Here is a 13,941-nt window from a genome sequence, read left to right on the forward strand (position 1 = left end):
TGGCTGGAATGTCCCTTCCTATCCTGGAAGACAGATAAGAATGTGAATCTGCGCCTGTTCTATATAAACCTGTAGATATGCACGTTGGGTGAAAAGTTTTTTTTGGGCTCTACTGAGGAGAAGCTCGCAACTGACAAAACTATGGCCGAGTCGAAAATACAGCAGAGCGGCCATGGTCAACGCGGTCACTGGCAGAGATGCCGTGTCCACTTTGTTCTTGTATTTATATTTGTCCAGTGCTGCACTTTTGCCCTTGCGGTTCTTCTCATGCGCCAATTCCTCAAGGTCAATCGGGCGCTGCACTTGTAGTGTTTTTATATTGGTCACTTCGAAGACCTTCCCCCCTTCACACCTCGATATACCTTCATGAAGCCGGAGAACCGTCTCGAATATCGTTTCGAGAGAGGGATATGGTCATACGCGCAGTGAACTTTCAATGGTTAGCAGGGAACATATGGCAGGATGGAAGGGGAAATCGAACCTCTGATGTGAGACCTATTTCCCAAGCTCGTCGCTCACTCAGCCAGTTGGTTGGTATAGCAAGTGCCTGCCACCTACCACCTACCACCTACCACCTCAAGGGCTACCGGCTTGCAACTTCAATGTTGTCTTCGCCGTCCATAACCCTGATGCCCATAGGCCTGGTGGATGTAGGTGTTTCAAGGGATGGGGATGAGGTCGTGCAACTCTTTAGTCGTCATTCTATCCCACGTCTCACGCTCAAATCCAACTAATATGTGATGTGCTTATTCTCAGCTAGACATGGCCGTCGACCAAACCGCACATCGCCGACACCCTTCGCACATTATCAGCATTGCATGAACAACTGCTGTTAATAATATGGGATAAGAATCGTTGGACCCCTCCCAGGATCAGGCTCACACGACACTCTGAATCTTCAGGGTTGCATGCAGCACCTTCGGACCTTCCCCGCACACAAAAGCTTCGGTCGCCCTAGCCCTGGTAGCGCTGGGGACACCTTACTCGAAACAATTGCTATGGAAGCCACGAACACCGTGGTCGCGGAAAACAAAGCCCAGCCGCATTATCAAATGCTTATCATTGGGCCGTGAGTGGATCTCGGTTCGACGTCGATACGCATCCCCACGTTGCTCAATCCGCCGGTAAAAAATCGATGTCAGCTATCGCCTGGTTACACCTTATCTTACGGATTTTCATCGGTCCGTCCACAAGTGCCTGCCGATATCGTTCCATCTGTTCCATCGCGAATTCGTTAGCATGCGGAAGTTGCAGCTGTGGTGGGTTTCTGGTGAAGAGACGCTTTTTACAGGCCGAATCGCTGATTCGGAGAGACTCGGGGAGCACAGGAGCCACTTGGAGAGGTTTGCTAAGTGCTGCTAGTGCACCAACTAGCAGCACTTAGCAAACCTGTCCAAGTGTTGTTGCTGCTAATGTTGAACTATTCGCACTACATACTCGATAATCCAAGCCCTCTCCTGAGCTCCGTACCTACCGACCCACGACGGCTCCCTTTGCCCCATCGGCAACGTGGCGTTTCATGATAACGAACGAGCCTGTTGTTTTTTGTGGCGCGCATCCCGAAGCTTCGCGCTTATTTATAGCGCTGTGGGTAGAACTTGGGGCGATGGAGTATCGTTCTAGAACTGGGAATTCGAGGCAGGTCAACAGTTTCGATCAAATTATCCGGCGACAACAGCGGTTTTGTATCAGAGAGTTTGCACGTCTCTCTTCGGCCGTAGGAAACAGACAGCCAGCTGCAGGCCAAGAAACCCCCTTTTAACCAACCGGATAGGGGCAGGAATCTCGGTTTACTGCCGTCATTTCTGCCTCTATCATAACCGCCGTGTCTCTGCTGGTACAGTCCGAAGTACTGCCTTCGTACTTTGGGGGTGTCTATCTTATCCAAATAGTGTTTCACGGCACCCCGCACGCATGTGCGACCCCCACGGCGAGTTGCGAGGGTGGGAGAGGGCGCAATCCAATCATACTAGCCGCTGCGGCGTTGGCGGCGTGGGTCGCATGGTCGTCAAGGCGATGCACGTACCATGATCGTGCCGCTGGCTCCATGGGGTGGGCCACACGCACTTGCATGGGCTTCACCTTAAATCCTCACCCACCGCCGGCTGGGCGGGCGTCGAGCCGGCGGTCCAATAGCGCGGGTGCTATATCGGAGCCGAGGCGAAAGTGTGGCTAAGCTATCCAATTACGCACACGAGAAGCGGCGGCCAAGGGTCCTCCGCGCTCCCCTCCCACTTCTTTTTCTCCAACATTAACTTACCTAGGGTAGGTACCCTGCGATGGGATGGGGAGCTCGGATCAGACAGACCCCAGAGGTATGCTGCAGGCCAAGCCGGTGCACCCCCACCCTTTAGTTCTACGTGCATACTGAACACATACTCCGGAGGGAGGGAGGGAGGCGTGTGCTGATTGATAGAGCTGTATTGTAGAAAGCGGCGCGGCCGGCTTGCCATTGCATCTCTCTGCTGTACTCTATGCATGTACTTGCTCCCATCCTGTCCTCACCTCCCTCCCTCGTCCTCCCGTTGAAGAGAAGTACTCTCCCAAGTACCACCCACCGCCTCAACCCATTCCCCATTACTAACTCTACTCTGCCTACTACTCTGCCTACTACTAACCCTACTCTGCCTACTACTAACCCTACTCTGCCTACTACTAACTCTAACTTACTCTGCCTACTAACCCTACTCTGCCTACTGCTAACTCTATTCTGCCTACTACTAACTCCTACTTACTAACTTACTACTACTACTACTAACTTACTACTACTACTAACTTACTACTACTACTAACTTACTACTACTACTAACTTACTACTACTAACTTCCTACTACTACTACTACTCTTAACAAACTTCCACTCAACCCTTCCTCCCCCTCCCCTCCCTCCCCCTCTCTTCAACTTCAACTTTACTCAACTTCTTTTATCGTGTTACTCACTGTCTTCTGTGTTTTAAATCGTCCAATGCTCCAATCAATCAATCATATCAATCAATCCCATCCAAATATCCGGCGTCTAGACTTTCGCAATTACCAAAATACTCCATTACGACAACACTACCTACTACCCAAACTACTTTCTACACTACCAACCGCTCTACCAACTCCCACGTACCGACCACCGCCCTGCTAAATTTATTGAACCGTCCCCGCCGCCCGCACTCGGAAATCCTTCCCATCAACCCCGTCCCCCATCCCATCCCATCCATCCCATCCCATCCCATCCCATCCCATCCCATCCCATCCCATCCCATCCCATCCCATCCCATCCATCCCACCCCCCATCCCATCCCATCCCCCATCACCCTCTCTCAAATTTGGGGGTCACCCAATCGCAAAAAGAAAGCAGAAGCATCCCATCAACCTCTCTCCAACAATCCTCCCACAACCCACCCCATATCCTTATCGCCTCCCCCTCTCCCCCCAAAAAAAAGTATACAACACACACACAACACACACACAACACACACACACACATCCAACCCTCTCCAGCCTTCCCCGTCATCGAAAACCAAGGCCTCGCAACATTGGGCGCGCAGCCCCCGTCTCCCCGACCCCGAGAGCATCACCAACCCCCATCGCCTCTGCGGGCGCTCCGTCTCGCCCACGGGCCTCCGCCATGGCCTCGACGCAATATGGCGAGCGTGGGGGATTCGCAGACCAGCAGCACGATCTATACGACTTCAGCGGCGCCGCTCACCCGTCCGCCGCCACCACGACCACGGCGTCGTCCAACGCTCACGCAACCACCCAGCACGATTACCGCTTTCCGCGTAGGCCGCCGGGTGGCCAGCACCTCCAGCAGATCCCGCCGCATCAGCAGTACCGCGATACGTATGACGACTCGTATGATGAGCCTGAGCCGCGCGGCGACGGCGTAGACGATAGCAGTAGCGGGCGGCGTGATTTCGCAGCGGCGACGACGACGCCGCCACCTGGGACAGCACGCAAGGAGATGCTGCGCGAGACGATTTTCCCGACGTGGAAGGACAGTGGCGCGGCGGATCTGGATAGCCCGGATGAGATGCAGCGCAGGGATCCGCTCGCGACGCAGATATGGAGGTTGTATAGCAAGACGAAGAAGCAGCTGCCGAACCAGGAGCGCATGGAGAACTTGACGTGGCGCATGATGGCTATGAGTTTGAGGAAGCGGAGGCAGGAGGAGGAGGCTGCAGCTGCCCGGTAGGTTTTTCTGGGGGAGGGAAGTCCCAATTGCGGTATAGATGTCGAGACTGACGTGTGTGTAGTGAGGAGGAGGAACAGCTTAATGCTAGTGCGCCGAGTGGCATTGCGCAGCTGCGCAATTCGATGCACCAGGGCGATGAGAGCCCGGATAATATGAGTATCGAGGAGTTCATCTTCTCCAACATGGCGTCGCCCACGGATATGTCGTCGCCGGACTTGATGGATAACAGGCAACCCATCGCCGTCGCCTCGGCCATACCGATCAAGATGCGCAAGGAGCCTGCGGCGGCGTTTGCTCCGCAGTCGGTTCCTGTGACGCAGCACCAGGACGAGTTCAGTTATGTGCAGCGCCATGTCAGGAAGACGAGCATTGATGAGCGTCGGGTACGTATTTTTGATATTACTAGCCCAGTTGCTATCATCTACGCCCTCTGCTTTACAGTTCTAACATCCACTCAGCCTCGCAAGAGACCCGCCGATTTCTCACCTCATGTACCGCCGATTGGAATCACCATACCGAACCACTCTGAGATGGATGCGGATCTCAATGAATACTCACTTAACGACCAGTACGGGATACTGAACCAGCATGACCACCACCACCACAGTGTTCCTTTTAACCCCGACACGTACAACCTCGATCAGGAGCAGATTCTGAACTCTGCTGGCCAGTACCAGCAGAACTACGGCTTCTCGCCGTCTCAGTCGCCGTTGGTGCCGTATGGGGCTTTCCAAAACATGTACAACAATGCCTCGATGGCCCCGTCATCGCTCAATTCCAACGACTTCTATTCTCCGCCGGCTTCTAACTATCCATCAGCCGGATCGACCCCGCAGATTGGAAATGATGGGGATAGGCAGATGTACTTTAACCAGGGCATGGATATGCGCCAGCAGCAAAGGCCGCAGAACTTCAGGCGTAACCCGTCTAACCTCTCTAACTCGCTCGGACCGCAGTACATGTACAACCAGAACGGCAATGCCATTTACTCTTCTTCGTACACCGGCTCAGGGGCATTCGGTATGCAGCAGCATATCGATCCTTCTCAGGTTTTCCAGCATGATAATATACAATCGCCGGGTGTTAATATGGGCACTCAGGACAGCTCGTATAATCTCGATGTTGATTCTGACGGAGAGGAGACTGAGGGCACAGCGTTTGCTGATCGCACTCTGATGAACGCGAACGACTACGCGCTTTCTCCAATGGAGGACGCTAACATGGGACTCGCATGGGATGCGACACTGCCAGGGCAGTTCAACACGCAAGCTGCGAGGTATCCGGGTGGCCCTCCTCGGAAACAAGTTACGATAGGCGGCACCACCACCGAGATCTCCCCTCTCGACTGGGACGGCACCGGCGGCTCCCTCGGCAGATCGCACACCCACGCCTCCAGCGCCTCCATCTCCGACCACCGCCGCAACGGCGACCGTCGGCAGAAAATCCCTCGCACCGCCTCAACCCCCAACGTCCCCGCCGCCCAACAAACAATCTTCGACGGCCAAACCGCACAATCCACCCCAAACAGCCCGCCAGACATGACAGGCAACATGAGCGGCTTCAGCTCCGTCGCACCCAGCCGACCCAGCAGCCCCGCTCCAAAGGGGTCAAGCACCAACCTCTCCGCCGCCGGCGGCCCTGCCGACCCCGGCGTCCCGACCACATGCACAAACTGCTTTACGCAGACCACGCCTCTCTGGCGCCGCAACCCAGAGGGCCACCCCCTCTGCAACGCCTGTGGTCTCTTCCTCAAGCTCCACGGCGTCGTGCGCCCGCTTTCGCTAAAGACAGACGTCATCAAGAAACGCAACCGCGGCTCCGGCGCGACCACCACCGCCGTCCCCCTCATCAGCTCCGCCTCCTCCACCCGCAACGCCAAGAAACTCGGCGGGGGTCCCTCCGGCCCCAGCAGCGGCGCGAACACCAACGGGACTAACACGCGCAAGAACTCGTCCGCAGCTATAGCCCATCTCGCGTCCGCGGGCACGAGTCCCAATGCCCCGCTCGACTTGGAGAGTCCGCAGTCTGCGGCGGATGGCGCGCAGGGGAGCAATAGCACGGCGGGGAGCACGCCGACGAGCTATCAGGGGTCGACGACTAGTTCGTCGGGGGTGGTGAAGGGGGTTGTGCCTATTGCGGCGGCGCCGCCGAAGGCTACGCCGGGGTTGGGTGCTGGGGCTGGGGCGGTGCCGAGGGTGGTGGCTGTTTCGGTGCCGCTGAAGAGGCAGAGGAGGCATAGTAAGAGTGTTTCTGCTGGCGATGGAGGGGGGATGGATGTCGATGATCGGAATGCCATGGCTGGGGTTGGTATGTCGTCCCTCGGCCCCTCTGAGAAGGCTGGGGGGATGACGAGAGCGCCGCTCCAGGGAGTTGGGGGGGGATGGGACAGAGTAGTTTGGGGATGTTGGGGAGTAGTGTTGCCGGGATGGGGGTGGGGATTAGTGGCGGGGGTGCGTTTGGAGGGCAGAGACCGGGTGGGGTGGGGATGGGGCCGGGGGCGCCGGGGGCGCAGGTGACGAGTGCGAGGAGTCAGGAGTGGGAGTGGCTTACTATGTCGCTGTGATCGGTGCTGTTTGAAGATAAGCCACGCGCTGGACCTCGCGGGACGTGCATCCCGCTCCACGCCAATACACGTTCCAGCGTTTTGTTCCTTTTCTTCGAGGGGACGATATTTGGGAAGGAGGGGTGTTGGAGGGCTTCATACGTTGGGATCGAGCGGATGACGAAGGATGCACATGGCTTATTTTATGTGCTTAATACACACCGACGAATGAAAGGAGGGGGATCTGGTATCCGGGCTACACATGAAGTTAGCGCATCATCATGGGAAGGCGAGAGAAGCCAGGCGAGGGGAGTGCGTTGATCGCTGATGGAGATGTTTTGTCTTTCCAAAACGCCACGCCACATCTTCAACTTTTCAACTTTTTTATCACGACGAACACACCGCGCTTACTTACCTTGCTTTTTTATTAGACTGCGGAGTTTTTGTTGTTAGACGGGAAGCGGATCTTTTTGGATTTTTGTCGTATGGTGGGGGGGGATTGATCTTTTTAGCTTTTCTGTTGTTGTTAGGTACGCTTTGTTGTTGTTTTGTTGGTTCTGTCTGGTTTTTTGTCGAAGCTGGGTTTTTTTTGCGTCGGGGGGGAGTTGGTGGTGTGGTGGGGTGGTGTGGTGGTGTGGTGGTTTGGGGGGTAGGAGGGGGCGGAAGGGGGGAATGGGGGGGGAAGGGGGAAAGGGAGGGAAGGGGACGATGTTTTAGTGATATACCCGAAATGAAACAAATTCTATGATAAAAAGATGTGTGCCTTTTCTTAGTTTTATGGATGTGCTTGGTGGGTGAGTGGAAAAAGGGGTGATGAGTGATGTGGAGGGAGATTGATTTTGGGGGGATTAGTGCTGTGGTGTATGTGAGAATCGTATCGTGGCGTTCTTGTACAAACGGCCTCTCAGTATATCAAAACAACCCAACGCCTCAGCACGTATGACTCCCCAACCTACTCACGCACAACTCACACCCGGGTCAAGACGAAAGAAAGATGGGGAAGATAACATTTTTACACCTACCTCACCGCAATCAATGGGTTTATATACAAAACCACTACAATCCCAGTCGTAGGTACACCTCTTCCATCCATCCACCATGCGTCCACCATTCTTTCCAACTCTCCCCCCTCCCTCTCTCCCAAGGCAGTCGACATACATCCAACCACCCACAACATACAAACACAAAAAAAAAACACCCAAAACTCCCAACAAACCCAATCCCGCCCATTACACCCTCCCGCTGGATACCCAAACACCAAAATCTGTATATATACCCCCCTAAACACATCACCACGTCCCCCCGTCCCCCTCCTCCTCCCCCACAACAGCGCGAGACCCCCGCCGCTATCCACCCCAGCGTCCAAATAACCGTCCCAACACCCCCCGTCCAGCAGTCGAGCGCCGCGCGTCGCGGGGTATGAAACCTCGGAAGCCTGTTGAGCGTCTCCTCCTCCGCTGGCGGGCGTGTTCATCCGTGCCGCCCTCTACAGTCCCGTAATCGTGGCTATGACGGGGAGTATCGCGGTCCTGTAGTTCTTCCCATATCGCTGCTGTTTCGGCGGTGCGGGCGGTGCGGGTTTGGGAGAGGACTGAGTCGAGCTTTGCTGTTGCTGCTGGGGATTGGGGGAAGAGTGAGGAGGAGGGGGTGTGTTGTGTGTGGTTGTGGGTGTGGTTAGGAAGTAGGGCGGTTTCCTCGTCAGGTGTCCCCAGGGTGGGGAGGGGGGAATCGGTGTCCTCATCATCTATCAGCCCCAAGCCTGGTGTTAGGGCGGAAGGAGGAGGCGGGGGCGATTGTTCGTCCGAGAGGCGCCACGAGAGTGCCAGGACGCCGGAGAGTAGGATCAGCGTCCCCAATGCAATTAAAGACGCCGCGAGGGGTGTGAGGAGCGAAGTCTGGTGGAAGTAGATCAGCCCATCCAGGATAGCGATGATATTATAGATGCAGAAGACGAGCGGGTAAAGCACAGAGGTTGAGACCAGCTTGAGGCCAAGATGGAGGTAGTACAGCTGTACCAAGGCCAAGGCGACCAGCGTAGCGAGGATGAGAGAGCTTTGGTACCGGTCGAATTGGTTCTTATGGTCGATTATAGTCCTCACCAGCAACTCGACGGAGATCTTCGCGAAGAGGAGGGAGTGCGCGGACAGGATCCCGGATATGCAACCAAACGCCAGCCCACGCAGGAGACGCACGCGGGGGGAGGAGTAGCGCGCCAGCGAGGCGGCGACGGCTGTAATGGTGACCACCAACGCCGCCTGTCCCAGCATCCACAGGATGAAGGGCGCGCGGTTGAGCAGCACGAGGAGCTGGTCCAGATTATGCGCCGGCTCCGGTATAGCGCCAAAGATAGCGATGAGCACTGCGCCCGCGCACACGAGCAGCGTCCCGCCGAGCGACCAGCGCGTGAACGGCTCGCCGAGGATGAGGGTCGCGTAGATGGAGTTGAAGACGAGGCCTGAGGCTTGGAGGGTGGAGAGGACGGGGAGGGGTAGGGTGGTTATCTGGATTGTGCTGCCGAGGAGGTTGGAGATGATGAACATGCCCATGCCGAGCTGCCAGCGGCGGCGGTGGTGGGGGGGGCGGCGAGGGAGGGGGGGGGGCTTTTCGTCTTCGAGGATGTGGGATTTGCGTTGCAGGGTTAGGCCGAGGCTTTGGACGCTGGTGGAGATGAGGCCGACGAGTATGCCGATCTGGAGGGACGGAAGGGTTAGTATTGTGTTTGTTATCTGGGGGACGGGGGGAAGAGGGTGTGGTCCCTCGGATGGGGGGAGGAGGAAGATGAAGCCTTACAGCTATACTGCCTTTTGGCGACAGATCGCCGAGCTGGCCCACCATCACTCAGCGGTAGAGGTTCGTATTCATTTGCGTGGCTATGGGTATGATTCCTGGCGATCTCGCGGTCTTCCAACTCGTCCTTGAGGTGTTGGTGAGGGAGTGGTGGGAATGGGTGGTGGGAATGATGCGGTTTCTAAGGAACGTGGTGGCCAGGTCCGGACCAAGACGGTGTCACTCGGATGGTTCGTTCGTTCTGAGACTCACGTCGTTTTGTATGGGTGCGGCCGCGAGATCTACTTTGGAATTCCCACGGGCAATGCGCCAGCGACGGATACCGAGGAATAATTGTTTGAACTCCCAAAATGGGCAGGTTACACTCTTCTCTTTAAGTAGTCAATGAGAACAAAATCCCCTCCCGTGACAATTCTCCCACTTGACGAGATCATTCACTCCCATCGATCCATTGTCACCTGACTTTGGCGGCCTGGGGTGTCAGCTTGAGACGTATATCGGTTGGCGCTTGGTGCTTATCGGAACGGGAGCTTAATCTGTCCAGGATCCAGCTTGAGCACCTCAACCACATCTCGTACCTACCACACGCATCTTGGCCCACGGCACCAGCACTTTTTACAACACCACACTCCCGACGTGCCAGGACCCCTTCCCATTGCCCGAGATGTCGCACTCACAAGCATTGTCTGACGACCAGGTACGCCTTCTTCTCCCCCTCCCCTCCAACACCGCACCACAGAGCACATCTAACCCTATCCCTAGGTGGGTCAAGAGCTGAGGAAGATGACCGCTTTCATCAAGCAAGAAGCCGACGAGAAGGCCCACGAGATCGAGATGAAAGCGGACCAGGAGTTCGCCATGGAGAAAGCCAAGCTCGTCCGCGAGGAGCAGAGCGCAATCGACACGCAGTACGAGAAGAAGTCCAAAGCGGCCGCGATGTCGCAGCAGATCACCGCATCGACGGTATCCAACAAGACGCGGCTGCGCGTGCTGAGCGCGCGCCAGGAGCTGCTCGATGGGATCTTTGAGGCGGCGGCGAAGAAGCTGCCCGAGGTGACTAAGGATAAGGCTCGCTATGAGACGATTCTTAAGAACCTGGTGCTGGAGGGCTTGTATGCGTTGAATGAGAGTAAGGTGCAGGTGCGGACGAGGAAGGCGGATATGGCGGTTGCGAAGAAGGCGGTGGAGGCGGCTAGTAAGGAGTATACGAAGAATACGAACAAGGAGATCTCGGCGACCGTGGATGAGGATAACTTGCTCGAGGACGATTTGTGAGTTTTTAACGCCCCTGTTACTTGCTTGTGCGAACGCAGCCTTACTAATGGGGACCAGGGCGGGCGGTGTCTCGATTGTGGGAAGTGGTGGTAAGATCGATATCAACAATACCCTGGATGAGCGCCTGCGGCTGCTCCAAGATAACGCCTTACCCGCCATCCGAACAACGCTGTTCGGGGCAAACGAGAACCGGAAGTTCTACGACTAAGCGGTCTTGTGATTTCGACGGCTACTGCTTGCCGAGGGTGATGTAGGGGTCTTATAGATGGACAGTGTGTGTGTGGGATGTGGATGCTGCTTTTTGGAGGGAGCATGACGTAGATTGGAGAGCCTGGAATTGTATGATATATTTACACTGCAGAGCGACCATGGAGCGTGTTGAAGCCGAGAGAAATTTTGAGCTCTAAATTTATACTCTGTGACATTATCATTGATCTATTTGAACTCCGGCCTCTGACCCAAGGATTTCATATCGCCGCCATTATTCATTAGTTATTGGTTTTCTAAAGTGTTTTGTCATAAAGGCCGACTGCTTCAGCGCGCCCTCCCTCTCCGCTCCTTGTCCTGACAGGTCAAATATACTCTGCCTGGGCTTCAGACGCGTCCGAACCATCTCTAACAGTCGGTTCCGCAACTTTTCTACTGTCCGCTTTGTGTGGATACGTGATGGGGACAAAGTCCCGCGGTCGTTGATGCTACTCCATATGACCTTGAGCAGGTACGCCAACTCATCGAGGCAGGAATTATATTCCTCTTCAGCTTGCGGATCGCTCACGTCGAGATCGGCCCCGGACCCGTCGTCGATGGCAATGTCGAGGAGGGATATCAACGCTGCGAGCTGCACATAGTCTGTCTCTCTGTTTATCTGAAACCTGGGGCCGCTCAGCACCTGCATGAGCTTTCGCAGCTCGACAGTTTCTTTAGCGGGCTTTTGGGTTAGGTCACAGTCCCGGCAGAACACAGAGAGAGAGAGTCGCGCTCGTAGGTCGATGAGGTGAGGAGTAGAGCCCGGTATACACTCAAGAATGTGTAGGCAAATTGGCTCCTGTGCCACTGTTTTATATATATTAGAGCATATTTGGTGGCACTATCAAGTTCAGTTAGTAGATGAGTGTAGGGGACAAATCAAGCACATACTGAAATCTCCCAGGCACCATGTTTTTCAATGGCATCACAGAGCTCTCCCATAGCGTAACGCACGATAGATAAAATCATGTTATTTTCCTTCACGAGGTTATCCGCGCAAAGCCTTGCTAGCAGAGACGTCGTATAAGCACATGTAACCGGCGTTGCAGACTTCGCTGCATCGCCAAGGAATTTTATATACCGCTGTAGGGTATCCAAGTTGCGCCCCCTGTACGCCTTTTTATAAACACCGACGGCTTCGACGTTGGCCTTCCGATCGGTTGCTTGGCGAAGAGCGCCTAACAGATCAAATATTTTTTTGACAGCTTTCGGGCGAAGGTATTTGTCTATCGCTCCGGGGGCGGCAAGCAGAGCGTCAAAGTATGACTCTTCAAGATTTGTAGCTGGCTGTGTGCACGACATCTCTAAAATCCACAAGAATTCCTTTTCAGACAGCTCTTCCTGGGTACGGGCCGCATTACTCATAGCTCCAGAAACAGCCGTCGAGTCTCTGTCTATCACCCCCCCTTGGTTCCATTTCTGATATATTTTTGAAATATTGGCCGGAGTATTTGTTGGCTTGTGGGTTGGCACCTTGCTGTCAGGGTCAAAGAAGTACCATCTCTTCTCCGTTGATGTAGCCTCGGTGCGCGCAACGGCTTGCAGGATCTTGTTCGCGCTGTCGGTATCCTTATCCGCAATCACCGATTCCAGCAGTGCCTCTTTGTCATCTTGTTGCCCTGCCTCCTCCCCGTTCCCTGGCTCATCTAATATAGTTTTCGCTCTCTGCGCGCTGGCCTCTGTAGCCTCGTGCCTCTGTGACTGGCTGACCAGCGACGTGATACTGAATTTGTATTTATGTTTTGGCTGGAACGTTAACGGAGAGGCGTACGACTGTGCCCTCGATTTAGTCGTGGAACCGGCATCTCGTAATTTGCGTGTACTCCTTCTGGGCTTTTGTGAGGTGGTGGGTGGTGTGAAAAGATCTGGCAGATCAGAGTCCGAACCAGAGGAGTTGTCATCTTTAGTGAACGAGTCCCAGAAGTCTTCCTGGCCAGTGGCCATTTCGGTTTTGGTAGAGACAGATTGTGCATCGGCAGGCCCGGGTTTGGGCGGGGAGTGATCATTGTTGCTGGTGGTAGTTGTGGAATAAGTATCAGAGAGGCTGCTTCCGGAGTCCTTTGTCTTTAGCTTGGGCGTTGGTTTGAGGTGCGGTGCTGTCCTGGTTCTAGCCGTGCGAGCGGCAGCTGGTACATCCCCCGTGGGCGTGCTTATCGAAGCCGACTCGTAAGAGATGACATGGGGCGGCGAAGCCTGCGATGGATCACTGTCTAAATCAGAGAGGTCGCTGTCTTCGTCTGAGTCCTCGATGGTGAGCTGGCTGGTCATCTGGGGTTGGCTAGAGAAGGGTTGCGCTTCCGCAGGCTTGGGCTGGGGTGGAGGAAGTTCATTCTTCCTGTCGGTGGCGGTTGTGGGAGGGTGAGAGGTGGCTTGGGGCTGCGAAAGCTCTGATATATCACTCCTTGCAGCAATGGTGAGCTGGCTGGTCATCCGGGGTTCACTAGAGAAGGGCTGCGCGTCGGCAGGCTCGGATTGGGGCGTAGGCTGTTCATTCTCCTTCTTGGTCATGGTGGTAGGAGGCTTATCAGAGACACTGGACGTGGCGTCTTTTGTCTCTGGCTTCGGGGGTACTGGTTTGAAGAACTGGCGAAGATTGACCTTTTGAGGAGGGAACTTATCTTTTTTTGGTGGCATATTCGAACACAGCCGTTTGGCTCTACTACGTCATGGAAGCATGGCGAGTAAGGTTACTGAATGTATGTGGTGGGGAAGATTGGAAGGAGGGGCAGCAAGGCTCACAAACCAGTAGCCGCCTTCTGTTATCTTAGTGCCTTGCGCGGTTTCGCGATTAGGGAGACGCGAAGCGCGATGGTTTCCCGGTTCCCGTCAGTCGCTGTGATTCTGGCCCCAAGAATCAGGCAGAATCAGGCAACAACATTTCGTTACGTAGAATAGCTTCCGGGGCC

The 13,941-nt window shown here is 55.1% G+C and overlaps 4 protein-coding genes across 4 annotated transcripts; 2 read left to right on the forward strand and 2 right to left on the reverse strand.

Annotated features, from left to right (window-relative positions):
• The first annotated feature begins 3,589 nt into the window (after positions 1 to 3,589).
• On the forward strand, positions 3,590 to 7,332 carry VC83_00164 (uncharacterized protein). The gene is made up of 3 exons (XM_024463860.1): positions 3,590 to 4,181; positions 4,247 to 4,568; positions 4,644 to 7,332. Exons 1-3 carry the CDS (start codon positions 3,619 to 3,621, stop codon positions 6,699 to 6,701), a joined length of 2,943 nt encoding a protein of 980 aa, XP_024328289.1. The 5' UTR covers positions 3,590 to 3,618; the 3' UTR covers positions 6,702 to 7,332.
• Positions 7,333 to 8,073: 741 nt separating this feature from the next.
• On the reverse strand, positions 8,074 to 9,887 carry VC83_00165 (uncharacterized protein; the record flags this gene model as incomplete). Its single annotated transcript, XM_024463861.1, has 2 exons — positions 9,518 to 9,887; positions 8,074 to 9,417 (listed from the first exon to the last, which is right to left on the reverse strand). The coding sequence occupies exons 1-2, from the start codon at positions 9,560 to 9,562 to the stop codon at positions 8,074 to 8,076; spliced, it is 1,389 nt and encodes a 462-aa protein (XP_024328290.1). The 5' UTR covers positions 9,563 to 9,887.
• Positions 9,888 to 10,033: 146 nt separating this feature from the next.
• VMA4 (V-ATPase V1 sector subunit E) lies at positions 10,034 to 11,191 on the forward strand. The gene is made up of 3 exons (XM_024463862.1): positions 10,034 to 10,211; positions 10,277 to 10,785; positions 10,847 to 11,191. The coding sequence occupies exons 1-3, from the start codon at positions 10,179 to 10,181 to the stop codon at positions 10,995 to 10,997; spliced, it is 693 nt and encodes a 230-aa protein (XP_024328287.1). The 5' UTR covers positions 10,034 to 10,178; the 3' UTR covers positions 10,998 to 11,191.
• On the reverse strand, positions 11,192 to 13,817 carry VC83_00167 (uncharacterized protein). Its single transcript, XM_024463863.1, has 2 exons — positions 11,927 to 13,817; positions 11,192 to 11,876 (listed from the first exon to the last, which is right to left on the reverse strand). The coding sequence occupies exons 1-2, from the start codon at positions 13,667 to 13,669 to the stop codon at positions 11,271 to 11,273; spliced, it is 2,349 nt and encodes a 782-aa protein (XP_024328288.1). The 5' UTR covers positions 13,670 to 13,817; the 3' UTR covers positions 11,192 to 11,270.
• Between the last annotated feature and the right edge of the window lie 124 nt (positions 13,818 to 13,941).

The sequence above is a fragment of the Pseudogymnoascus destructans genome (assembly GCF_001641265.1).
Source record: "Pseudogymnoascus destructans isolate 20631-21 unplaced genomic scaffold scaffold_1, whole genome shotgun sequence".
NCBI lineage: Eukaryota > Fungi > Ascomycota > Leotiomycetes > Thelebolales > Thelebolaceae > Pseudogymnoascus > Pseudogymnoascus destructans.